We start from the raw sequence: 27,065 nt of genomic DNA, 5'->3' as shown, positions 1-27,065 counted from the left end.
CATAGTTCCATAAAGTTTACATATTGACAACTAAAACCCTGAAAATAAGCCTGTGCTTAAGTATATTGGAACAAAATCTCCATCACTCTCTAGATATTTGTACCCAAATTTCTGCTACAGATTTACTGTTGCTCATTAATTAACTAAAATCTTGAGTCAGTCACCATGATGATTGAATTTTCGCCTCTTGAACGAATAGTCACATTTACAACCAACATCATAGCTTTAAAGTTTGTGATAGCAACACTCAAAAACTATAAAATGTAGAATCCATAACATTTAGCAATGGGATAAATCTTTTCTAGCTTTCCTACCACTTGTCCACAAGGTGTCAGCACATTCAGTACAGTAGGAAACCATGCAATACATGGCAAAATCAAAAAATGCATGTATAGGTGCCCAAGCAAAATTATAGTAAATTGTACAGAAAACAAACACCACACTTCCTTACACAATTTTGCAGCTCAATACTTAAGTTAATGTATTAGGTCGCCTTTTTGGGATAAAATGCTTAAAGTTAAAAAGTACCACAAAGTTCCATGATCTTTTTCTGAATTTAGGTAGGTATGATCCTTACCAGATCTAATGTGGCCTATGAAGATTGTAGAAGTGCTAAAATCCCTTGCAGCACTAGTACAGTGGTACCTCTGTAAAAGTCACCCAAGGTCACATACTAAATACTGGGTAAAGGTTTTGAGTACTGCCCTTTAAGGGCTCTTGCACAGTCTGGCATATACAGCATCTCTTGCCGGGAGTGGCCAGTGCACCATACACTAGGTTACCAAAAGTATTGGGACGCCTGCCTTTACATGCACATGAACTTTAATGGCATCCCAGTCTTCGTCCGAAGGTTAATATTAAGTTGGCCCACCCTTTGCCGCTATAACCGCTTCAACTCTTCTGGGAAGGCTGTCCAGAGGGTTTAGGAGTGTGTCTATGGGAATGTTTGACCATTCTTCCAGAAGCGCATTTGTGAGGTCAGGTACTGATGTTGGACGAGAAGGCTTGGCTTCACCGTCTCCGCTCTAATTCATCCCAAAGGTGTTCTATCGGGTTGAGGTCAGGACCCTCGCTCATCCATGTCTTTATGGACCTTGCTTTGTGCACTGGTGCGCAGTCATGTTGGACCTTGCTTTGTGCACTGGTGTGCAGTCATGTTGGAACAGGAAGGAGCCATCCCTAAACTGTTCCCACAAAGTTGGGAGCATGAAATTGTCCAAAATGTCTTGGTATGCCGATGCCATAAGAGTTCCCTTCACTGGAACTAAGGTGCCAAGCCCAACCCCTGAAAAACAACCCCACACCATAATCCCCCCTCCACCAAACTTTACACTTGGCACAACGCAGTCAGGCAAGTACCGTTCTCCTGGCAACCACCAAACCCAGACACACCCATTGGATTGCCAGACAGATGGATTGATTCGTCACTCCAGAGAACACGTCTCCACTTCTCTAGAGTGGCGGTGTGCTTTACACCACTGCATCCGGTGCTTTGCATTGCACTTGTGATGTAAGGCTTGGATGCAGCTGCGCGGCCATGGAAACCCATTCTATGAAGCTCTCTATGCACTGTTGTGCCAATCTGAAGGTCACATGAAGTTTGGAGGTCTGTAGCTATTGACTCTGCAGACAGTTGGCGACTTCTGTGCACTTCAGCATGCACTGACCCCGCTCTGTCATGTCACGTGGCTTACCACTTCGTGGCCGAGTTGCTGTTCCCAGTTGCTTCCACTTTGTTATAATACCACTAACAGTTAACCGGGGAATATTTAGTAGCAAGGAAATTTCACAGAACACTTGAATCCAATGATTTGGAGGGGTGTCCCAATACTTTTGACAATAGTTCAGCTAGCCTGTACTAATCAATGACAACCTGGCTAAAGACACAGTGTCAGGAACCGGATCTGAACACAGGTCCTCTGCTGTAGATGGCAGTGGTTCTACCTGTTGAGCCACCTTAGAACCTTGGATAGCTCTTTGCCTGATCGGCTATGTAATCCTCAGTTAAACCTAGTGTCTGCGGAACTCCTTGCTCCTTAAACTTCCTATTTAAGCCATGCCTCTGCACTTCCTGATTGCCAGATTACTGTGCTCCTGCCAACATCTTGCTTTCTGCTCCCTCTGTGATACAATTTGCTCTTACTGTTACCCGTGTACCAACCTTTGGCTGCTGATTCACCGACTACTCTCATCGTCTTCTGCTTCGTACCCGATACCTTTGGCTACTGACCTCGGCTTGTTCGCTGACTATGCTTCTGCCTGCTCCTATACCAAACCCGGCCTGTTATACCACGAATTTGCCTACTGTTTCAGCTGCTGGACTCCGAGCATGATCCCAGACAGTGACACAGCTTTAAGTATGCATGCAAATCTAACGGTAAAAAGCGCTAAATGCCCCTCTGTATAAAACAATGTTTGGTAAACAAGAGGTTAAAAAAACCACAAAAAAACAAAACCCCACACAGCAAGACCTACCAGCCAGCATTTTCCAGCAAATTTCTTAAGATGGCCGGTGGAACGGAGCAATTGTAATAACCCATGCCTATATAGGACCTCCAGAGTTTGTTCTTTGATGCAATGTTGTGAAGCGTTTCAAGAATTTCATTTTCACCTGCAGAAAAAAAAAAAAAAAAAAAAAAGAAGTGTTACAGGCACTTGTAGTAGGGAATTTAACAATTGCCCAGAAAATTACAAGCCAGAAAGACAGCCCTCATGTACCAAGAACCATGCTTTCCTTTTCTTCTGCAACTCAATCCCAACCTTTATTTCTCCTGTAATGCAGTACTGCAGTGTATGCACCCCTGTCAAATACAGCAATGATAGACAAAAGCACAGTAACCCACAGCAACCAGATTTCACATTGACCGCTCAGTCAATACTGTACATTTGCTTTGGGTTCCTGTATTCGCACTGCATTACTGAATCAATCAAAATCCATGGTCCACCCCCACCGTCTGTGTTCACGGCTGTCTCTCTCCACGCCGGCCGCCTATCCCCTAGCTGGCCGCCTCTCTCTCTGCCGAGGTTTTCGGGGTCCCCCGCTCTCTTCTCCAGACACAGGAACACTGTACTCACAGCCTTCCCCATCTCTGCCGTCACAGGAGAGCCAGCACAGTGCTGTGCTCCAACTCCGGTATTGGAAGTGACAGGTTCACTAAAGAGAACTTGTCACCTCCAAATGGTGTCACATAGGGCTTGTTAACTTTTATGGGCATCACACGGTAGTGAAGTGGAGAAAAAAAAAGTTTATTTTATTTTAAAAAGCAACCACGCGTAAGGCATTCTGTGTGTGCATAGAGTGGTGCCCACATTCCACTGTGTGCCATAGTGTGGTGGCTGGGCAGCAGCACTCAACACACCCAAAGTGCAATTTGGGAAGATGGAATTATCTGCTCAAATCTGTCCCACTCTCCGGGGGGCGGGGGGATGAAGGGCGGGGAATTGATTTAAGCAGGTAAATCCATTTTCCCCAAACTACTTGGAAAAGTACAAACCATACTTTTGGCCCATGGTCCTTCCCCATCTGCCGATACGGGGGTGTACCATCTGAACCCCTGTGTTTTAGTGCACCGGATTAACAGGTCACCACAAGACCGCATAGAAAATTATTTGTTTGCAAAGCAGGTGCAATAGGTGGTGTGCTGTGGAAAAAAAACAAACAAACATGGATGCCACCGCAGAGCCACATGCTGCTGTAAGGAGACCTAAATGGAGTCTACACATTGTACACGGCCAGAGCTGCCACACCATCCTCTAAAATACAGCATTTTAGTGGACAGGCTAATGCAGGGGTAGGCAACCTTGGCTCTCCAGCTGTGCTGAAACTACAAATCCCATCATGCTTCTGCCTCTGGGAGTCATGCCTGTGGATTGCAATGCCTTATGGTATTTGTAGTTTCAGCACAGCTGGAGGTTGCCTACCCCTGGGCTGTGTGAACAAGTCCAAAGAAACATGCTGTGTGTAGACTTACTTCTGAGGAATGCGTTGTTATCCGCTTGAGTGTTTGTGAAGGAATAGGCTAGATTTTTGGGCCTGGAATTGCACTCCTTTATAAATGTATATTTTTTTTTTTTTTGCAAATGGTTTATTTTTATTATTCTCTTTGTACAGATTCCATACAAGAAAGTCAAAATATTGTCTTTGTAATTGAATACAGGCAACGTGTACATACCAGGATAAAGATGCATGCATAAAACAAAAAACACACCAAACAACCCAACACACAAAGATCCTAACCCTTCTAAAACTAGTAACTTGAGCTCGGTCTTGTCTGTCCATAGACTACACTGTAGCTCCATTCACTTATTGAGAAATGTAGTTATCTACCAAGAATGTTACTTGCATACAGTCAAGGAGAAAGATATTTAGGTGTGGGCTTTGTGATCCATTTTTGTCCTCATGCACATAAGATGTCCTTTTTATCACATTACTTAGCCTAGACATGAATCCGGTCTCACACTGTAAGCCTGGATCAGTTACTGCATAAGACATCAATACGTCTTTAGCTAGCGCTAGCCACTGCCTTGTTGACTTTGCATTTACTCATTACAGTATATTTTGGAAGCTAGGCAATCCATCCCTTGCAGGTCACAGACTGGGTGTCATTGAACCTATATTTTTTTTTCATAATAGCACCATGACATAAGAAACTTAAAATAAGCAGCTGTCATGGCCATTACATTTTCAAACGAATGCGGTTTCTGTTGATTGCAGGAGTTAAAACTAGATACAATTTGCATAGTTCATGTACACATTTGTAGAGCTGCCCTTACATAAAAAAAAACACAGTCATGTAGTCTGCAGTGAAGTCTGAATGATGCATCTGCTATATACAAATAACTGGAGTCATGAAGTTCAATTCAGTATAACTGACAGTGATAAATATTTTTCTGCAATACAGAGGAATGACAAGTGCACCTTGTGCTTTGCTGGATCTGGCCGTTTATGGTAGGATCGAGGAACAATTATATAGTTGTATGCACCACCCCGGCATGGGTTGGTCATTCCTACTCAGGGAAAGTTAATGAACTGATTGACATTGTTTCCCTCATGGCAGTCTTGTGCTCACTGTGCTACCCCCCTTCTCCTCCTGGCACAAAAATACAAGTTAACCAATGTGAAACTGCATTGTTTGTAGGAAGAACTTTTGTTGGAAAGACTAGAGGATAGCAGACCATCTATGGATGCACTGACTGCCAAATAGGCAGCTCTAGCCATCACTGCTATACAGAGAACACTAAAAAAAAAAAAAAAGAAGCCATCTCACTTTTCCACGCAGTCCAATCTTAGGCCCAGTTCACACCATATGCAGTTGTGATGCAGTCCGTTTACTTGACTGCTGCAGTCAAAATACATCACAATGCTTTCTTGTGCTTAACACCATTGCAGTCCGTTCAGATGCAGTCAGAAAAAAGTACTGCTTGTCCTATTTTACCTGCATCAAAACACAGGGCAAACACAAACGCACCGGAACGCAATGAAACGCATAAAATAAAAAATAAAAGACTCAGAATTGATTATGTCATCACCCAGGGACTTCCTCTTTGTAGTGTGGGGAGAAAATGAAGAGATGGAATTTGTGGATGCAGATGATTTAATCCAATATGTGCGGGACTGTCCCCTGACATCCCCAATATAAGAATAATTGCCGGAAGATGGCAACGCGGAGGGAGATTACTGAAAAGTTGCACCCAGATTTTGGGGCTATGAACCACAGAAACCGCAATGTGGAGAGTTCACTTTTTCTCAAACTTCTATACAAGGTCTGTCTAATTATCATTTTCCAGTGCAGAAAAAAACGCATCCAAACGGATCGCAGTGCAACTGCACAGACGCATGCAGTTGTGATGCAGTTTCTGGTGTGAACTGGACAGTAAAACCCAACTTCAGGAGCTCAGGGTAAAATACTGCACAAAGCCAAGTTTTTAGGAAATGCCTTAATGACAGTACAGTTTTATGCATACCCTCAGTATGATAGCCACAGCATGATCACCAACCTATTTAAAGCACTCGGCATTATACAAATAAATATTCGAGCTACAGTATGCCAACATATCAGTTGGTAGCCATCCATCTGGCATCCCTCATTTAGAAAATTGAGCCGGTCAGAAAAGTCAGGCAAATAGCCATTTTGGCTGTGGTCACTGTTCAGGTATTCTGACAACAGCACACCTGCCGCTGTCAGAATACTATAAGCCCAACAAGAGATTCATCCATCAATGCAGTTTAGTGTAGATAGAGTAAATCAGTTTAATATTTTTTATTAGGCCACAGTTTGAACGAAGAACACGCATATAATAATACACTTGCATACAACTATACATAACACACACACACACACGTGTATATCCAGCTTAATGTTCCTATACACCCTACAGACACAAACCAGTCTGGACAGACATCAGCTGGCTGACCATTAGGTTGTGTGGCATATTGTAGGAAAGCTGCACTTACAGCAGAAAATGGATCTAACAAACCCCATCAGGGTTATTCACAAAAGTGTGAAGAGTTTGTGGAAGGTAGGAGAAGTGAACAATTTAGGACAAAATAGCCGATTTGGAAACATTCTCCAATTCAGCTCACTTTCCGGTTCAGCTATTTTGGCCTGGATTGTTCACTTCTCCTGCCTTCTCCAAACTCTTCAGCCTTTTGTGAATAGCCCTGCATGGCTCTTTGTGTCTTTGGTGGCAGCTGACCTACAACCCCGTGCACTATGAAAATAGCATTAGTCTCCATTATACCCTGTTAACATTTGCTTTTGAGCAGGCCGATTTGAACACGAGACCATACCAGCAGTAATTATTAATCAGCTTATGCTAACAGAGTGATCTAACCACGACAGTAACAAACTAGATTTCATCCCTTCACAACACGATGACTGGAATGGATTACATTTCCAGAGCCAGCATGTGCTGTGTCATGCTTTGTAAATGATCGACTAGTTCACACTATCCATACTGTATAAGACAGTACAAGAGTTTCCATCAGCTTATCTGCTTATAATTCAGTTTATCAGAATCCCATCATATGTCAAGGTAAGAAATGGCTGTACATCTGGAGATCTCCAGTCTGCAGCCATGCTGGCACCACAAGAGTTAAAGCTTAGTGGAGGGTCTTCCCATTTCATGCTGGCTGGGGCATGAAATTTTTCTTCCCCCCCGCAGCCAGTTCAAACTGGTTGCAGAAATCACACAAAACAAGCTGTTACAGCTATTCTTACAAAGCTGGAGCTTAGAAACCTTTGCTTCCCATCTCAAAGCTGAATGCCAGGATTTGTTTTTCTTATTTTAGAGATTTGCTACATACAAATAAGTCACCTCTAATGATGGGCGTCTTAAGGTGCCCATACACCTGCCGATTATCGTACGATAATCGCCGGTGATCCCGCGTTCGTACAATAATCGGCAGGTTATGGGCAGCGTGCGACCGCATTAAATGTAAGGTCGTACGACTTTCGTCTTCCTAGCACGCTGGAAACCCCGCCGAAAATCGGACGATTTTCGGCATGTTGGTAGCATGCTCGGAAGATGAAAGCCGCAAGCGCACACTGCCCGCTCAGCATTGCAATCATCGGCAAGCCCTCCCCTCAGTAGGAAGGGCTTGCGATGATCGCAAGTACGATCTGCCTGTCCAAGATGGGCAGATCGTACGAGATTTTAATGACCTTACAACCATCACACAGCGAAAGTCGTGCGATGGTTGCAAGGTGTATGGCCAGCTTTAAATGCGTTGATGCTGCATTATGCAAAACTGTTTCATTCATCCCATCACTAGTGCAAACACTGAACTACCAGTGCGGAAACTTACAGTCAGACTCTCATACAGTGAAGGACATCGGGTTGCTCACTCCACCTCGTCCATCCACAAAACATCTTATTCGCTTCACAAAATACAGAACATTCTTTGATTGGATGAAAAGAAGATACACATCTGAACCTTGCAGCTGGTTCTTGGACCGGTTCCTGAAGCCGGTCTCCTCCAGCTGAATCAGGAGCAGTTACCGCTTTAGGTATTCAAGCTGGCAGGGGAGATTCATCCATGCTCTTTAGCATGGATTTGGGAGGATTTGGGAAACTTTCTTCTTCTCATTCAGCCCACGAAATGAATGAGAAAATCCCAAGGGCTTGTACACACTACTGTATGTATGGATCAGACCAGAACAGTTTGTTCCCAGACCACAAAAAAAAAAAAAAAAAAAAAAAAAAAAGCAGCCCAATGTATCCCTATGGTATTTCTGGGCTCTGTTCACACCAGCGCAGTCCGTTCCGGACCAGATTAGAAAACCCCAAAAAAAAACATAACACCACTGCTAGTCTCATTTTGTCTGGTCTGGAATGCACTGGAACGCATGGATTGCAGTAAAAACACAATGCACCACATTTCAGATCTGGTCCGGAAAATGGTGTGAACCTGGCCTCCAAGTATAGCCAGCTTAAAGGAGAACTTTGGGGTTAGGGCTTTTCCCCATAGTTCTCCTAAGGGTAACGGGAGGACACAAACTAGCTCCCTCCTGTCACCCAAAGCTCAGTGTAGCTCGCGGTATACTGAGACGCCGCAGCCGGAACGGATCCCGACAATTATGTCTGGATCCACCCAGCTGCGTGAGTGACAGCTGGATCTGCCTGTGTAAAGGCAGAGCTGGCTGTACCCGCCCCCTCCTCTGTCCGTTCCAGTCGGTGCTGGAAGATCAGACAGGGGAGGGGGATCCCTGCAGGGAGCCGTGAGTGACAGTCACGGCTCTGCAGAGATAGATCGAGAAGTGAGCGAGCGACGGTATGAACCGACCTGTGACAGTCTCATTGTCACAGGTCGGCTAGAACTATGAGGATGAGTGAAAATCACTCGCCTCATAAATCTCCTTTAAGGCTACAGATCACCTACTGCGCCAGGCAAAACTTCTCTAGCATTGCATACAGTGTAAAGCAGGTAGAAAACAAACAGTCAAGGTTTTTTTATGTTGCTCGACGGTGAGGTTTTTGGTTACTTCCTGTCTGAGTGACACTGTCACCACAGCAAGAAAAGAGCAGAAAAATATTTTCATTTTGGACATTTCCACACGTCATTCTGTGATGGGTAATCCACCCAAACGGATACAAACAAGGTAACAATAAAAATAGACGACAGGTTTAAAAGGCCAAGCCCATGTTTCAGGTTACATTTCATTTTCAGGGAGTAATACTGTCACATCACACATTAACCATAGGATTTTTGTGCAGCTGTGCATTCCTACACAGCCTAGTCAGAAAGCATCTGACAGGATCAGTGAATGGAGAAGCAACAAGTCTACCAGCCACCACAGCAGAGAAACTTGTAGTGCTCAATGGGATACAAGTACAGAGACGTCCACACACTTGTCCAGTCACACCAAAACAGCATATAAATGCATGTTTACATGTTTTTTGTAAGGTACCATCACTCACTATTTAAACATTTACATGCGTTGTGATAAAAGCCTACTCTATGTGCAATGTTGCAGCCTGCTCTATGTGCGACGCACAGTTTTGAACTACACCAGTGAGAACCACTATTTCCTGTGTTTTTAATGCATTAGGAATGGGCCTTTATTCTTGATCCCATCCATATGGAGGTATAGACATGGATGGAAGGAAGAGTCTGCAGGAGCCAGAGAATTGCACCCATGAGCCACTGACTGCAGTTGCAATGCTTTACTGGCTCCAATGCAAAAAATAAAATGCACATTTTCTTTTATGAAGAATTCTGCATTTATTATTATTTTGCTAAAAGGTGGACTTCACCTTTATAGTTGCGCACACTAACCAAAGCATTATTAGAAATGAATTAATGAAGGGCTGGAATTATACTTTAATGTCAGCGACCTGTTGGACTGCAGGCTCGGATTTGCCAGCAGAACAAATACAAGGGGATCCTCAAATCAGCATTTATAAATACAGAAAGCAAACAGGATTTTGCTCTTTAGGCTGTTACTTTGGCTGCAAGTGAACATATCCGCAGTGCTGTTAAGTATACACCTCCATTAGGTGGCAGGAAGTGGTTAAGCATAGATCTGACAGGTCTGCGTGTCTAGGCTAACATCTATATATATATATATAAATATGGTATTTTGCAGTTATTTGCTAAACATCTAACAAATTGGGTTTTTTGTCTTAGGAAAGGTTCCAGTTTTCACACACCCATTTTGTCGTGAAGCCCTAGGCCTCATTCACACAACGCAAGAGCAAAATTGTATATTGCTTATATACGCGTGCATGCACGTAAATACGCGCATATGTGCGTGCCCTATATGCAATCCCAGAATGCATCATTCGTAACAGAAATTTTAATGAACTGCACGCGCGCAAACACGCGTAAAATATGCAGAAATACGCTGCTCGGACGCATCTCGGTTCCATTCTGTTTTTGCGCATTTTTACGCTACGCAAATGTACGGCTCCATACGCAGCCGTGTATGGAGCCATTTATTTGCATATGCTGCATACGGTACAATATGCACTTACATGCGCGGCAGTGTGAATAAGGCCCTAACAGGTATTCCAATACATACCTGCCCCATTCATTTCTATAGTGTGTTCACTGACCAGTGCAGAATACTACATCATCTGTTATGATTAAAGGTAAATGGTGATCAGTCTGACTCCCTGTGAAATGTCTGGACACTTTTACATCATAGAAAAAGACAGCAATAAAATATAACAAAACAAACTCATCACCATGTATTGCTACTGGGGAGATCTGGCTGACTAGTAACACAGTAAGAAGACACTAGGTCCCTGGGGTTACACGCCCATAGCAGTAGGTGTTATATACTGTCAGTCTAGTGCATTCAGCTGCAGCTATTTTCTGATGTCATCCTGAACAAACCAGACTGAACTGGTCACAAACTTGACAAAAGCAAATGGCTTTAAAGTTTGTACACTGAAATGTGCAATTACATGGAAAGGGAGACGGTAAGAGGAGAGGATTTTCCTTACAGGAGCAGACAGCGGGGAAACAGAACCGCCAATTACCAGCATAAGCTAGTAGCTACTGCATCCACTGTGTCTCAATAATAAGGAGGAGAATAATTAACATCAAATAAGGCATTAAAAAAATATAAATAAAAACTGCTCTGACATTTCCATATAAAAAGTAAACCAGTAACAGAGGTTGTAAAAAATCCCAGACACTGTAGATTGGAGATTTGTTGGGGCATAACAGTTAATGCTTTAGCAATTGTTTATTAAGTTCAGTTCACACTGCACAGAGTGCTTCTTATTAAAATAAAAAATAAAAAGGGTGGTGTGGTAGGGGATTGGAAGCAAGATCATTAAAGTGACACTAAACAGAGGGGGATTGATCAAAGCTGGAGCAGACAAAATCTGGAGCAGTTGCCCATGACAACCAATCAGCTACTCTCTTCAGTTGAGATTTGAAAATGAAAGAGGCTGATTACCGTGTACAGCTGCTCCAGATTTGATAAAATCCCCTCAGAGTTTAAACTTATACATTCAATTGTCTTAACAATTAATGAAAATGCATCTTATTTGTGTATTTGTGTAAATCACTTGGCTGTAGCCTCAAATCATCTCTGAATTGGTACTGACACTGTCCTTCCTTCTGGAGGGTGGCTACTTTTGTTCCCCACGGTCCCTGTGTGTGTTGTAAAGTAGCCACCGCTCCAAACTCACTCCTGTGATGGACTACAAGCTCAATACAAATTAATAAAGTAAACGTGAGATTGTAGTCCATCACAGGAGTGAGTTTGGAGCGGTGACTACTTTACAACACACACAGGGACCGTGGGGAACAAAAGTAGCCCCCCTCCAGAAGGAAGGACAGTGTCAGCACCAATTCACAGATGATTTGAGGATCTACAGCTGAGTGATACACAAATAAGAGACAGAATATAGTTAAAGGTACTTTCATGTATTTTTCAGATGTAACTCCCGAGTTAAATGTCACTTTAAAAATAAGGAGCTAGGTATAAAATTCTTGGAGGATCCTGTGCGTTTAACCCTTTCCATTTTATCGTGTAACATATCATGAAAAGAACACACTCAATCTTGATACAGCGTTTATCCACACAGAGGGGACAGTAGGTTATTATTCCTACATATAAAACACACTGAATCATGGCAACATTTTGTGCGCTGCCAACGCGGGATCACCACTTTGCAATAATTACTGCCAGCATAAACGTAAATCTAGTACAGTGTTTAAAGGGGAGCTCCCGGAAGAGCTGTTCAGCCAGTCTTGTGATTCACATTAAGGTTTGCCACAGAACAGGCAGCAATATTACTGACTACTTCGGCTTTATAACACCCTGCATCACTGCCCTGCTAACAAGGACAATTCAAAATACACAACAAAAAAGTACCAAGTACGCCCAAACATCTCATGACTGTACAAGAACCTGAACTATGGTAACCTTTATACAGTCTCTGCATTGCAGATCTATCAGTCTCATATACAAGGCTGCTTATGTTATAAAAAAACAAGTCGATAAATAGTAGTAGAACTGCATATGTACTCTCAGGCTATAAACAAGCTATAGGTCATTTGGGCAAAACTGCAATATATTTTAGTATGGCGTGAGAAACAACAAAGTCAGCATGCAAACAACACATTTCTAGTGAGCACTCGCAGCAATGTTCATTTTTACAGCCAAGCTAGATTAACCTCTCGGCAACAGAGCTTTCAGGATTAATAGGGGACCAGTACCAACAACCCAATGTAATCTCTGGTCATCCTGGTAATACTCAATTCAGCCAGGCAAGTATTCACATAGTGGTGAGAAATACTCTGCCACAAGAACTGCCTGATCGCTATGAACTGACAACAGATGTGCCAAATAGTTTGAATGGTTTGCAAAGATGCGACTAGTGCAATAATTGCAAACACATCATATTGCACAAAAAAATCTCAACTGGAACCAAGTAAAGGTTCAGGAGGGGAGTTTGTCATTATTTGGCACATAGAGGTATGCAGTAGTGCGCCAAGAGGATGATGACACAAGGCAGTTACAAATTCTACTGCAACAAAATAGGATAGGCCGTGCACCAACGCACATTCCTCAAGGACCATGTTCTCTGCAATGAAAGGCTCCTAAAGCATCTTGCAAGGAGGAAAATAAAAAAAAATAAAAAAACGGGTAGGCAAACAACTGTAGTGAAACAACAAATACCCATCATACCCCTGCGAGCCATGCCTGTAACAGTCTTGCAATGCCTCGTGGGACTTGCAGTTCAAAAACAGCTGAACTGCCAAGTTTGCCTACCCATGCTTTAGAATGTAAACAGCTGTACACAGCTCTAGACACACACACACTGTATCAAGATGAACTCCCATGTGCTTGTGCCAGATTTATGTCATCCTCGCCTGGGAAATCAAGATGGCAGAAGACAACAAGCCAGGAGGAAGATAGACATCAATGAAGGTGCTTGTGGACATCAAATTGCTACAGGGGGAGGAGTTTATAGGGTTTGATTCTGCTTTAACTGAAGCATCTTAAAGTACGCATACTGTATTTTCAGCATGCATAGATTTTGACTAATTTCTGCTGTACTGTAAATTGAAATGTAGCTTTCACATTTTTTACATGCCCATTTCTCCATATATTTGCTACTGGGTGGAATTCTGCTCCGGAGACCATTACCTGTGGTGCATGCACAGTGCCTAGCACACTCTCGGCTCATTCCTGGCATCTGCAAGATACCGAGAATGGAGATTGCTGATGGGGCGATGCGTTATTTGTAGTTGCCCTATGGTAGAGATGAAGATCCTTAACAGGCCAGCGACTGCAACGAGGGGGACCGTGGACCTCACTAGAGGGTAGACTATAATGCTAGTGGGCCATAATGAGAGTTTGGTAGATTAGCCACAAGAGGCAGAGTAGATTAACCACTATTACAAAAAAAAATAAAAAGGCGGTCAACCTGACCTCACTAACAGCAGTTTAGATAAGATTATCGGAAATGCAAAATTTCAGTCATTTGGCCAACTAATAAACTTGCATTGTGACAAGTAGAAGTAAAGGTTTTCGCCATGAAGATCACCAGCACTCAAAGGAGAAGATAAATCCAAGTGTTCTTTTATTCATAGAAGCATGTCACAAGTGTTCAAATAGCCATGGACATACGTGGACAACGTATGTCCATGGCTATTTGAACACTTGTGACATGCTTCTATGAATAAAAGAACACTTGGATTTATCTTCTCCTTTGAGTGCTGGTGATCTTCATTGCGCCATAGGTGGACATCACTACAAGCACCATCACTTCTGAAAAAACGGTTGCCATTGCCGTTTGGTGGGCAGGGGATATCAAGTAGAAGTAAAGCACATCTACTTTGTAGTACTGGAAAAGCCCAAGAACAGCTCATTGTTTGTTCTCTCAAGGTTTAAACTCCTGGCAAACAGCTGAATACATAGTAAAACATGCATAACAGTGGTAGGATATGCATTTTCGGACCATCTTTTCCAAAGAGACCGCACAGCCAGGATGGTGAGCTCACTGGTCTCTACTGCAGTTAATACAGCTAGTTCACATCCCTTGCCCCAGCCTGTGATTGGACAGTAGGTGCTATACAGTGCTATATATTACGCTGTGGCCCCACTGCTTTGCGGCAAGAATGTCAGGTTTGGCAGGCAGCCTCCTACCAAACGCAACTATAGAGATGAAATTGACTATGCCGCAACCAGACTTTGAACACTTGGTTGTGGCATGGTAGTTAAAAGAGTAAAAAAAAAAAAACCCTGTACGACATGCAGGAGGTGGCAGTATCACATCCTGAATGGTGGGGTAGCCACTGCTCTACCACCCTATAAAAGCGATCCACTGTTGATCCCTTTAGAGGACGGTGGACGCTGCTGCCTGTCTAAACAAAGCCTAATAAAGCAGCAGCATGTTGATGGGCTCATACCTGCTGCTGGCATATCCTTGCGAGAACATGCAAGCTACAGCATACATGGATTGCCTTCAAGCTCTGCCCCTCCCTATCCCAGTCTGAGTCTACTGTACAGGCGATTAGAAGAGGCTGATAGCAAATCATCTGCATTAAATGTGTTTTTATGCGTCTGGAGTTCAGCTGTAAGTCAGAGCAGACTCTTGAAACATCCATCCTGCTTCATAGGAAGTGTAAATGTTTGCTTGTTCTCATGGGCAAACTATAGACACCTAAAATACACTGTCTCCATCAACATCCTGTAAATTGAACCCACTCAATGGCAGAGTGGACACAAGCCAGTCCATCCACTGATCCACTGCCAGCCATAACCTAGTGCAGGCCTCACCCCCTCTTCAGTCATTAGTCGCTAGTGTCCAAACAACCAATGGCATCAGGAGTTTTTCGCAGTTAATGGTTGCTAGAACCGCCGGCGCTCCTAGCAAGCTCTAATGTCAAGTGTGTGCTCAACCCTCAGCATTAGAGGAGGATGGAAGAGTAACTTCTTCTGTCCTCACCTGCGCTGGGTCATAGCTGGCTCACAGTACAGGTGCTAGCCTCTGAGGCCATTGCATCCACTGCCAGACATAACTTAGCCAAGGTCCCCAGCTTCGCTTTAGTTATTGGTTGCTAGGCCTGCTGGTGGACCTCCTTTAATTATAATTCAAGATGTTGCCTTTTCATACCATGGGTTACACAGGCATAAGCAGAATAAAAAGAAATGTTGACTGTACCCTTCCACTACCAATTACCCTTCATTTGCTGGACTTAAAAAGGAGAACTATGGGGTCAATGCTTTTCCCCATAGTTCTCCTAAGGGTAACGGGAGGACACAAACTAGCTTCCTCCCATCAGCCAAAGCTCAGTATACCGCGAGCTACAGCTCACGGTATACGGAGACGCTGCAGCCGGGACTGATCCTGACATTACTGTCGAGATCCACCCAGCTGCGTGATTGACAGCTGGCTCTGCCTATCTAGAGGCAGAGCCAGCTGTACCCCATCCGTTCCGCCAGTCAGCCCTGGAGTATCGGACAGGGGAGGGGGCGAATCCCTGCAGGGAGCCGTGAGTGACAGTCACGGCTCTCTGCAGGGATTGAGAAGTGAGCGAGCGATGGTATGTGTTCGCTCACTTCCCGATCTATTGAGCCGACGTGTGACCGTTTTATTTTGACTGGCCTCAGTTCTTGTGGTTTCAGGCAATTAAGGGGATATAGAATACATACACATTATATATTACACATATAAAAATTATATTTCAAGCATTTGTATAGCGCTGACAATTTACACAGCACTTTACATAGTACAGTCATATTTGTCCCCTATTGTACACGCCAATTTGTCTTGTATTGTGATTGTAATGTCTTCCTTATATTGTAAAGCGCTGCGCAAACTGTTGCCGCTATGTAAATCCTGAATAATTATTATTATTTAGACCAAAGCCAATGTACCTTCCTTGTCTTTGGAATGTGGGAGGAAACCCACACAAACACAGGGAGAACATGCAAACTCCTTGCAGAAGTGTCCTGACCGGGATGCAAACCCAGCAGAAGTGCTAACCACCAAGCCACTTTGCTGCCCATAATAAGAAGGAACATGTCTGTACCAGTTGGCTGAAACAATCCTAGCTCTGAGGGTGCACATCTGAACTCCACCTACTGTCTACACACTCCTCTCATGAGATATAGTGCTTGCTCTAATAACATGCACTTGCCTAAATACACTTTTAAAGAATGCTCATAGAACAGCCTTTACCATCTACAGAGGACTGCTACTACAGTAATAATACTTGAGGTCTCCTAGACTTTATTGTAATTAGAGATCTCTCAGTTGTTGACAGGAAGACCAGAATCCAAACTTGATTGATTTAAGAGAGACAACTTACAAACGTGATCATCCATTTTGAGTGGTCTTGACAGGCGAATGCTTGCAGGAACAGACTTCTCAATCAGCTCATCAATACTCTAATGGGAAAGAAAGGAAAAGAACTCTGAGACATCCATGGACTCCGGATCAGACACACAACATTTGTTCTGGGAAGATTAAGCTAAATGTTAATACGGTATGTGCTAATCATGTGAATGAGGTCCACAAATCCAGTCACTGGTAATTATGTACAGAAAGAACATCTGAATGTAAGAGACTCATTGATGACTGATCAGACTTTATAGAATGAAACAGTCAGATGTGTGTACAGATCATGTGAAGTCTCTGCCAATGTCACAGCACAGGATGAGCCCATTGTGTCCTCTTGTGTATTCAGGACCTTTGGGAAGCTTCATTGATATGCAGACCACCAGCATCACTTCACAACTCACTCATAGTGCTTTTCATTAAAAGGAGAACTATGACCCGAGTGCTTTTCACTCACCTCATAGTTCTAGCTGACCTGTGACAATGAGACTGTCACAGGTCGGCTCAGTAGATCGGGAGGTGAGCGAACACATACCGGCGTTCGCTTACCTCTCGATCCTGTCACGGCTCTCTACCGTGACAGGGGGAGGGGCTGGAATCCCCCCTCCCCGCTAGCGCTGACTGGCGGATCGGACGGCGTGGGTACAGCTGGCTCTGCCTCTAGATAGGCAGAGCCAGCTGTCACTCACGCAGCTGGGCGGGTCCAGACATAATTGTCGGGATCCGCTCCGGCTGTGGCGTCTCAGTATACCGCGAGTTGTAGCTCGCGGTATATTGAACTTAGGGTGACGGGAGGACGCTGGTTTGTGTCCTCCCGTTACCCTAAGGAGACCTATGGGGAAAGTCTTAACCCCATAGTTCTCCTTTAAGGAAATCCATTCACACATTAAACACAAGTGTGCAGCTTCAACAACATACAACTATGGAAAGAAAAGAAAGAATGTGTTGATGCCAACCATCTGAATTTCAGTGTCTCATCACCCTATGGAAACAATCACTAAAATCGCATACAAGCTTTAATATCTTATTGTAATTTTCAAGATTTAAATCTGCTGCATGTTATAAATTAATCCCTGTGGAACCCCGCCATGATTGTACTTGTTCGGGCACTTCATGTAATAAGGTGACAACATTCTGTCCCTTTCCACTAACTGTAGCACTGGGTTGTCACCCAGTCTTCCGGTGAAGACTAGAAGTGGTAATACCAGCACACACTATATGGGCTTGGTCCACTGTTGTCACCATCAAGAAACACACCCTGGAAAATGCTGTAGTCATTGCTGGGGAACATGAATGTATACTGGGAGTGGCTGCAGGATATCAGCATCACTGAGAGTCAACAAAAGATGTGGGGGAAAAAAACGAGAATTGTTTTGTTTTAGCAAACTAAGCATTTCTATCTCAGTGCTGCCAATTTCCTGCAGCCACTTCCTGTGCCTATGCATCTTCTCCAGCAATGACTGTACAGGGCATGTAACCTGATGGTGACAATAGTGAGCCCTGCTTGTGCAATGTGTGTTGGAATGACTACTTGTAGTCTCCACTTTAAGACTGGGTGACAACACAGGTCTGCATTTGGTAGAAAAGGACAGAGCGTTGTCGCCTTATTACAGGAAGTGCCCGAACAAGGACCATCATGGCAGAATCCACAGGGATTAGTTTAAAATATTAAAAGATAGATAGAGATCTATCTATCTATCTAGCTCTAGCAATCTAATGGTCACAATAGACATTACAATCTGCCCATACAATCAGCTTCAAATTTACTGAAGCTATGCAATGAGGACCTGCCAAATCTACCTAATCATTATGTATCCATAGGCACTAGCTAGCACTACATAGTTGTCAGTAGCATTAAAAGTTCATACAATCAGATTGTATAGTGTATGGCCAAATCTGAAGCAGGACATGCACTACACAATCTGTTTGTAAAATCACTTTTAGATGTAGCAAACTTATATGCAATATGAAGGCAAACCTAAACAATTCATTGCTTTAGTATCAAAATCAAGTAGACCCTTGTACTACATAGTTGATGGTAGATCTAAAGGAGATTGTACAGTGTATGGTCACCTGAACGCTATCTTTCTGTCTTTTAAATGTATTTTTCTTTCAATATCAGTCGAGCTTTCTTCCTCTCAACCTATCTTTATCAATCGCTCACTCTTTTACTCCCCATCAGTCTATCAATTTCTCACCCTCTCAACCTATCTTGATCACTCTCTCACTCTGTCTATCAATCTCTCTCATTCTCAGCCGCACTAAACTTCCTTCAGTTAGTTCCATGTGCAGCACCCTACAACCTCCTCCCATCACATGCATTACAATTTGCAGTCATGTATGATCCTAAACGAATTGTGTGATCCGGTCAGAGGGTGCAGATTTAGGGACCCCATCCCTCACCTCTACTCCGAGGGTTTCCAGCATCTCTCTCTTCTCTTTATCCCCAGGTCCGATGTGCCTCTCAGAGAAGTCATCATGCCGGGGGAAGAGACGTTCGATCTGGCGTTGCCTGCTGGAGGGTGAAGCTAGAGCAGCTGCGGATGCCACCCTGCTGGTGCTAGTACTGGTACTCCTCCAGGCACCTTCTATCCGCCTCCATGGAGCCCTCTTGCTGCCCCCCAGTGCTCTGCCCTGCACTCCCACAGACCTACATAGCAGACCCCAGGACTTGGCACAGCTCTGCATGGTACCAGCAATGGATTCCTCCTTGGTCAGCGGGGTACAGAAGATGGATAAGCGGCGCTGTGCCTCTCAACAACCAAACTTGCTGTATGGGGAACACCTGCGGATCACTTTGTACTGAAGTACCAGAGGCGGATGGCCCCGCCCCCTCAGTATGTTCCCCCTCGACCAATCACGTCGCGCGGACCGGTTGACGTGGAGCCAAGCCCCCGGGCTGATGGAAGGAAACAAGCAAGCGTGCTCCGAGAGTTGGAAAGTGCCAAGCTTGCACAATTCACAGGCCAGGCGTCCCGTTTTGGTAAACACGTGATGCTGATATAACGAGGTGTGCACGTAGAACCGGAGCTGGCCGGTTTACTGAAGTCCACTTGTAAAACAGGTGATAAGTCACAGCTGACCTTATGGCATGTTCTATAGATCGTGTGTAGGCTCTTCTAATGTCAAAGCACAGCCTGAGCCCATTGTACCCGGAGGAGAGGGTCCTTTTGTGTATTCAGCTTCATTCATGTGCAGACCCATGGCTTTTTACTGGGAGAATACATTGACACAAATCTGAACCCTAGCAGTCGAACTACCCCTGCACTGCAAGGGTTAAGTGCTCATTTTGTCTAGGTGTGAAAATAACAAACATATGCTCACCCAAACCACAGCTGCAGCCTCGCCCCCCTCTGCTCCAGCGATGGTATATCCCTCGGCGTCCTCACATCCTATATACCTTGTGCTGTCCGTCCGTTTTTTTACAACGGGCGGACGGCAAGTGGTTAAGGATTTGTGTCGATGGACTTAAAAGTTTTGTCAGTGGCATCAGTTTGAGACACTTTAGAGCTCATTCAGTTCATGGCAATGTGCATTTGACCTGCAGTTGGCCTCCTTCTGACCTGCTTCATGTGGGTTTTTCATTCCTAAAGACTTGTATGGAAATGCAATAACTGTGTGAAGGGACAAAAGCCCGTTGACCCAAGCCAGCCTTGTGTGAATACAGAGGAAGGAGGAGAGCATCAGGCAGAGGCTGCTGTGTGACTCAGGAAAGAATGAGAGACTTTTTAACCTGCCCAATCAATCTTTTCAAAGGCTCTGCCACCATTGACTTGAGATTGTTGCCTGATCCAGCCAAATTAACCAGTTGCTGTCCACCCGTTGTAACAGAACGGCCGGACAGCTGACAGTTCCCAGCAGGGTCACGTCAATGTACATCTATTTATTATTATTTTTTAATAGCTTGTGCGACAGTGGACAGTGTAGTTTAAACAACTTGGTGCAGAGCCACTCACATCGGCTCTGGTCTGTGTGATCGCTGTGACCAATCACAGCAGATCACTAAATTGAAATGTTGCCGTATCCAGCATTCTCTCCTCATCTCTCGCCCACTGTTCAGCTAGGAGAGGAGACTTTCTTTACAGTGACAGCGAATACTGTGTTAACCAGCACTTGTTCCAGCACAAATTTTGCCAGAGTGCCAGCCTGCTAGTAATATCAGAGTCCTGATTGCCATCAGTGCTAGACTGTCCATCCATCAGAGTCCTGATTGCCATCAGTGCTAGACTGTCCATCCATCAGAGTCCTGATTGCCATCAGTGCTAGACTGTCCATCCATCAGAGTCCTGATTGCCATCAGTGCTAGACTGTCCATCCATCAGAGTCCTGATTGCTATTAGTGGTAGCCTGTCAGTCCATCAGAGTCCTGATTGCCATCAGTGCCAGCCAGTCAGTCCATAAGAGTCCTGATTGCCATCAGTGCTAGACTTCCATCCATCAGAGTCCTGATTGCCACAGTGCCAGCCAGTCAGTCCATCAGAGTCCTGATTGCCATCAGTGCTAGACTGTCCATCCATCAGAGTCCTGATTGCTATTAGTGCTAGCCTGTCAGTCCATCAGAGTCCTGATTGCCATCAGTGCTAGCCAGTCAGTCCATCAGAGTCCTGATTGCCATCAGTGCTAGCCTGTCAGTCCGTTAGAGTTCTGATTGCCATCAGTGCTAGCCTGTCAGTCCGTTAGAGTTCTGATTGCCATCAGTGCTAGCCTGTCAGTCCGTTAGAGTTCTGATTGCCATCAGTGCCAGCCTGTCAGTCCATCAGAGTCCTGATCGACATCAGTGCCAGTCTGTCAGAGACTATTTATGTGCAATTTTTCATAGCTTAACATAGGGAAAACATGTTATATTTCAAAATGTGCGGTCATTTTCCCCAATATAGTAAAAAATAGAAAGCCCAGTGGTGATTGAATACCACTAAAATAAAGCTCTATGTGTTCCAAACAAAATGATATAACATTCATTTTGGTACGGTGTTGCATGGCTGAATAAATGTCAGTCAAAGTACAACAGCGCTGAACACTAAAAAATGGCCTGGATGGGAAGGGGGTTTAACACCGCAGACTTCAAGTGGTTAAAGCGGAACTTCAGCCAAAAATAAGATAACAATGTGTAGCCTATTAAAAGGTAACATAAAAAGGTGGCGTATGCTGTAATATTCACTCAGTTCAGAGCTCTTATCTGTGGTATTTTTCTTCCTGCCACAAGATACAGCTGCCAACATTATTTAACCTTCTTCCTCTGAGCCCAGGCTGTCATGGACACGCCACAGCCTGTGACTGGACAGTGAAAGCAAAAGTAGCACAGATCATCTCTCCATCACTCTGCTCTCTCCTCTTATTAGCATGCTTCTTGTTAGCACATTAACTGATTGGCTCTTTCAATCCTCTCACACTTCAGCCCTGCTAAACAGGAACAGACTATTAGCAGGTCAAACTGAGATACTTACACTGGTTGCATTTAAGAAATTACATTTAATGATTACAGATCTGCAGTAATCTGTGTCTATTACATCCGCCTAGAATTCAGCTTTAAGGTAGAAGTCTCACCAGACGTTAAAAAGGTTTGGTAACCTCCCCATGGGACCCAGTGCACATGGCACTTGTCCCAATTAATATCTATGCAGGGGTTGCTGAGCAGTGTTGTCAGATAGCTTGCCCCTCCTCCCTCCACTGCGATCCGACAATGCTGGATGAAGGAGACGGCAGATCTAGGTAACAGCGCAGAAGAGAGGGGGTGTAAAAACCACATTATACACAGAGCCCACACAACCTCCCACTCCTCTACCTCTTAAGCTGCCAGACGGAATATCTGCAGCTCTCCTTGCCATGCAGCCCTGAACCTCTTCTGCTCCATTGGAACTGATAAAAGACTCAGCCCACAACCCTAGATAGTTAGCATGAGATTATTACAGTAGTAACAGTTGGCTTCTGTTGTGTGAATGAGGGCAACTGCAGAGGAGCACCGTCATTTACAAAAAGACAAGCCCACAATAACACAAGCTGGCTACTAAATGTATGTAATGTATCCAAGAGAGACTAGAGTGTATAACTATTCTGTGTATTACATAGTTGGGACAGCTGTACTCTGTACTCCATGCTGTATGATACATACTCTGCACTACATGCTCTACTTGAAAAACCCTAGATTGGATTCTGTATACCATTCATTGCATATTTGCATTACATACACCCACTGCGCTCTGTACACTGTGCTGTGCTGTATGTTATATACTCTGAACAACTGCACTGTATACGCTGTGCTGTTTAATACATATTCCAGACCCCTGTACTCTGGGCCATGCTGTATGTTACATGCTCTAGTTTGCTGCACCAACAAAGTTTATTTTGTGCCACCATGCTGGATGTGCTCAATTCTTACCTAACACAAAATCTTGAGATCAAAATCTAGAAATACAAATATTTACACGAGGTCAAGAACAGGCTGACTCCCACGTACAGTATATATGTATGTAGTGATGCCCTCAGCTCAGCACCATGGACAGGGTTTACATTACGGCAAATGCTTGTGCTGGGTTCTAGGATGATGGCAACTTGAGAAGATGGCATTGGTGCCAGCCAGTGTTATGTTTTCTGCACAGGGGATTGCTCACAGTTTCAGAGGCTACATTCAATTCATAATAGCACTACCAAAAAACAAACAATGATATGAAATCTTAGCAAATAATAAATTACACTTAAAGTAGTATTAAGGTCTAGGCGTTTTTTTACCTTAATGCATTCTCTGCATTAGGGTAAGAACAGCCCAGGACCTTTTTTTTACCCCAGTCCCCCCACACTTACCTGTCAGCTGCGCTCGTCCCCGCCTCCGGTCCCGGAGCGATCCTCCGTACCCCGAACTTCCAGGTGGCGGGGGAGGATACTGATGGCAGAGGAACCATGGGCTCCTTCAGCCATCAATCAAAGAAGGAAGGGGCGTGGTATGCCACAGGGCTGTGTGGACGCACAGTATTTATGGACGCACACAGCCGCTGCGGGGACGAGTGCGCACGGGTGCCTCCATTAGAACGATGGTGGTACCCGTGCAGGGGGCAGAGCATGGTGGGGACACACTAGAAAACGAGGAAAGAAGTACTTTAAAAAATAAAATTTGATAAGGGATGCACCGATACCAATATCAGTATAGGTACTTGTTCTTGTGAAAACACCCCGATACCAAAAGCCGACATCGGGCCTTTACTTTTAATGAATTTGGCTGCTATAGGATCCTGCGCTTGCAGGGGACTTCGCAACAGGCTTCTAGGGACCTCACAGCCCTGGCGGCCGTACATCTCCCCCACCCTAAGACTATTTTTTTGTGATACTTTAATGAATCAATTTTGCCTTCCACACGCTGCAGGTTTCCAGTGCCAGAGGATGCAAAGCAGTCCCAGAGCATCACTAAGCCACCACCATGCTTAACTGCAGACAGAGCTTGATTCTTCTTCCTTCAGACATACCACTGATGCACAGGGCCAACAAGTTCCAGTTTTGTTTCATCTCTTCACAGAAAAGAATCCCAAAACTTCTGTGGCTTATTCATTTGATTTTGAGCATATTGAAACTGACTTTTCTTGTGCTTTTGGGTCAGTAGTGGTGTACGTCTTAGAGTTCTGGCATGGAAACCTTTTGCGTTTAGTACACACCTTACTGTGCAGACTGAAACCTCAGTGCCAGTACCAAGTCTTGCTGCACGTCTTTTGCAGTCAGTCAGGGGGTTTTTTCAACCTGCTTTCTCAAAAATCTGGTTGCAGCCATTGATGGCTTCTTTTTTCAGGGTAGTGTAACCACTGATCCTATAATTTTGAACTTGCGAACTATGCTTCCATCTGTGTCTCTAGGAACATTCAGTGCCTTCACTATCTATTTGTATCCTGTTCCTTGTCTGTGAAGGGCGATGATCTCTTGTTTAACCATTCTTTTGACTTATTTCCAACATGCAGTCCAACGTGACACTCAACAAACCCCTAGCCAGTTCAGGTATTTTATATGTTCTAGCTCAAGCACACCTGGTGCAACTAATGAAGCCCTTGATTACTTGCATCAGGTATGCTTGAGACAATACCTGTTTTGCAGATGTGTGCTCTTGTGAGGGATTCTTTTCAATTCTTTTGATTTGTTCATTGCAAACAACGTAAAGTCTGTAAATGTTGCCAATAAAGCTGAGTGCAATGGGGGCTGAATAATTTTGATTACAACTGTCATTAAAAACCATGTTGAAAGATTTATTTGTGTGTATAATTTATTATTCCCTTTAGTCACCAGAAGTAGACACAGATGCATAACTTTTCATTCAATCCTTGTATATGGCTGATTGCCAGTTTCATGAAGTATATGATCGTGCTTAATTGTGGCAGTAGTGGTTGCTGGAGATTTATAATTCATTTGCTGCATTACAGCCGAATGCAATGAAATCATTTTTTATTTCAGTTTCATTATTTGAAATAATTTTTTACACTATTGTTCTCTGCATACTGCATACTGCATCAGCCCAGTCATTTACAATCTTGCATTTACACAAAGTGGTCCAATTAAAGCCATTACTTTCTAACATTAAATGAGAATGCCACTTTTGAAGTTCTGTACCCTGTGCATACAGTCGTAAATATGGAAGGAGAGTAGGGGGTAGATGCTCAGGGCATGTAGGAGGCAAATTATGTTATTAGGAGTTTACAGAAATTACAGAACGCAAACGTTTTGCGTTTGGGAACTTACTGACGTTTACATGTTTACACGCACAGCTTTTTTCTGTCCATACAGTCCTATGGACGGAAATATGCAGCAGGGGGGCCTCAAATACAGGCGTTTTTTGGCAATACGCCTGTGTTTGTGCCCGTGTGCATAAGCTATCAGCATCAATGACTGAGCTCTCATACCCACTAACGTCTTTCAATTAATACTCTTTGGTATTACTCTGAAACTCTAAGGGTGCCCATACACTGCACATTTCGTCCGGTTCTTGAGGAACCCGCCGAAATTCGCAGTGTGTGCCAATGTCGCTACCCGTTTGGCCAGCATCCCTTGATCAGCTGCTGGCTCTGGTCGGGTATTCTGTGGCCAGTGGCTGCTGTCAGAATACAATGCAAACAGCGAGATTCCTCGATCGACACACTCATAGTATTGATGGAGGAATCTGCTCTATTTTTTTTTGTTCAGCCCACGGGTTGAACGAGGAAAATAGAGCAGTGTGTGGCCAACCGTACTTTTCAATTTTTTTACTAATCGTTCACTTGTCATTAGTAATATGTTTACAATTCGAAGAACATGTTCTGCTCAGAGGAAACGGGGACAAAGCATCACATTTTAATAAATAGTTTCAGTGCCAAAAACAACTCCTCTCAGGATAAACATTAACCCACTGCAGCACATGTGCTGAGGCAACAGACACCCATTATGACAGTGACTCATTCTCAAGGTACATTTATTACACCACGGCCATTTAGATATTGCAGTTTTATCCCAGTGCCAAAATAAAATCTGAGCCATGTTTTCAAATAAGGCAAATGTATTGCACATAATAATTTTTTTATATAAGTTTACACTTAAAGCAAAAGATAACATTTCATATCCCATTAAAGCAAAATTGCAACAGAACTCCAGCCAAAAATAACAAAAAAAAAACCCTTGACTAGCCCTTTTAGGGCTTGTTCGCACCATATCCGTATCATGCGCAGACAAGAACAGTTTGTTCCCGGACCAAAACAGCATCCCAATGTATCCCTATGGTATTTCTGGGCTCTCTTCACACCAGCGCAGTCCGCTCTAGTTCAGACAAAAAAATATTGCTTGTCTAATTTTCTCTGGTCTGGAGCGCATGGAAACGCATCAAAAACGCATGCAAACGCACCGGACCGCACCTGAAAGCCCATTGTAAGCTAAAACACGGAACACGGAAAAACACAATGCACTGCCTTCCAGATCCAATAAATTGTGTAAACCTGGCTTTAGGCCGCGATTTTGTCACGTTCCAGAGTGCTGCTTTTTTTTTGGCTTCAAAATGGGCTTTTAGGTGTGCTCCAATGCTTTCCAAAGCATTTGAATGTGTTTCAGTGCATTTCAGACCAGATAAAATGTGACAAGCAGTATTATTTTTGTCTGGTCCGGAAAGGACTGCGCTGGTGTGAACAGAGCCCAGAAATACCATAGGTTTACATTGGGATGCTTTTTTGGTCCGGGAACAAACTGTTCTGGTCTGGCCATGATGGGGACATGGTGTGAGCAAGCCCTAATAGCAGATTTTTTTGGAATATTAACTTTCA

At 43.9% G+C, this 27,065-nt stretch overlaps 1 protein-coding gene across 1 annotated transcript in view; it reads right to left on the bottom strand.

Annotated features, from left to right (window-relative positions):
• GLDC (glycine decarboxylase) overlaps nt 1-19,526 on the bottom strand; it is a 59,517-nt gene extending 39,991 nt beyond the window's left edge. Inside the window, exons 1-3 of the mRNA XM_018564059.1 lie at nt 19,216-19,526; nt 16,784-16,862; nt 2,476-2,611 (exon numbers count right to left, since the gene is read on the bottom strand). Coding sequence (XP_018419561.1) covers nt 2,476-2,611; nt 16,784-16,862; nt 19,216-19,500 — 500 coding nt within the window. The 5' untranslated portion in view covers nt 19,501-19,526. The remainder of the gene's footprint in view (nt 1-2,475; nt 2,612-16,783; nt 16,863-19,215) is intronic.
• Between the last annotated feature and the right edge of the window lie 7,539 nt (nt 19,527-27,065).

The sequence above is a fragment of the Nanorana parkeri genome, unplaced genomic scaffold (assembly GCF_000935625.1).
Source record: "Nanorana parkeri isolate BGI_ZX_2015 unplaced genomic scaffold, ASM93562v1 scaffold718, whole genome shotgun sequence".
In the NCBI taxonomy this organism is placed as follows: domain Eukaryota; kingdom Metazoa; phylum Chordata; class Amphibia; order Anura; family Dicroglossidae; genus Nanorana; species Nanorana parkeri.
The sequence above is the reverse complement of the archived record's forward strand: the minus strand, read 5'-3'. Positions and strand labels throughout refer to the sequence as shown.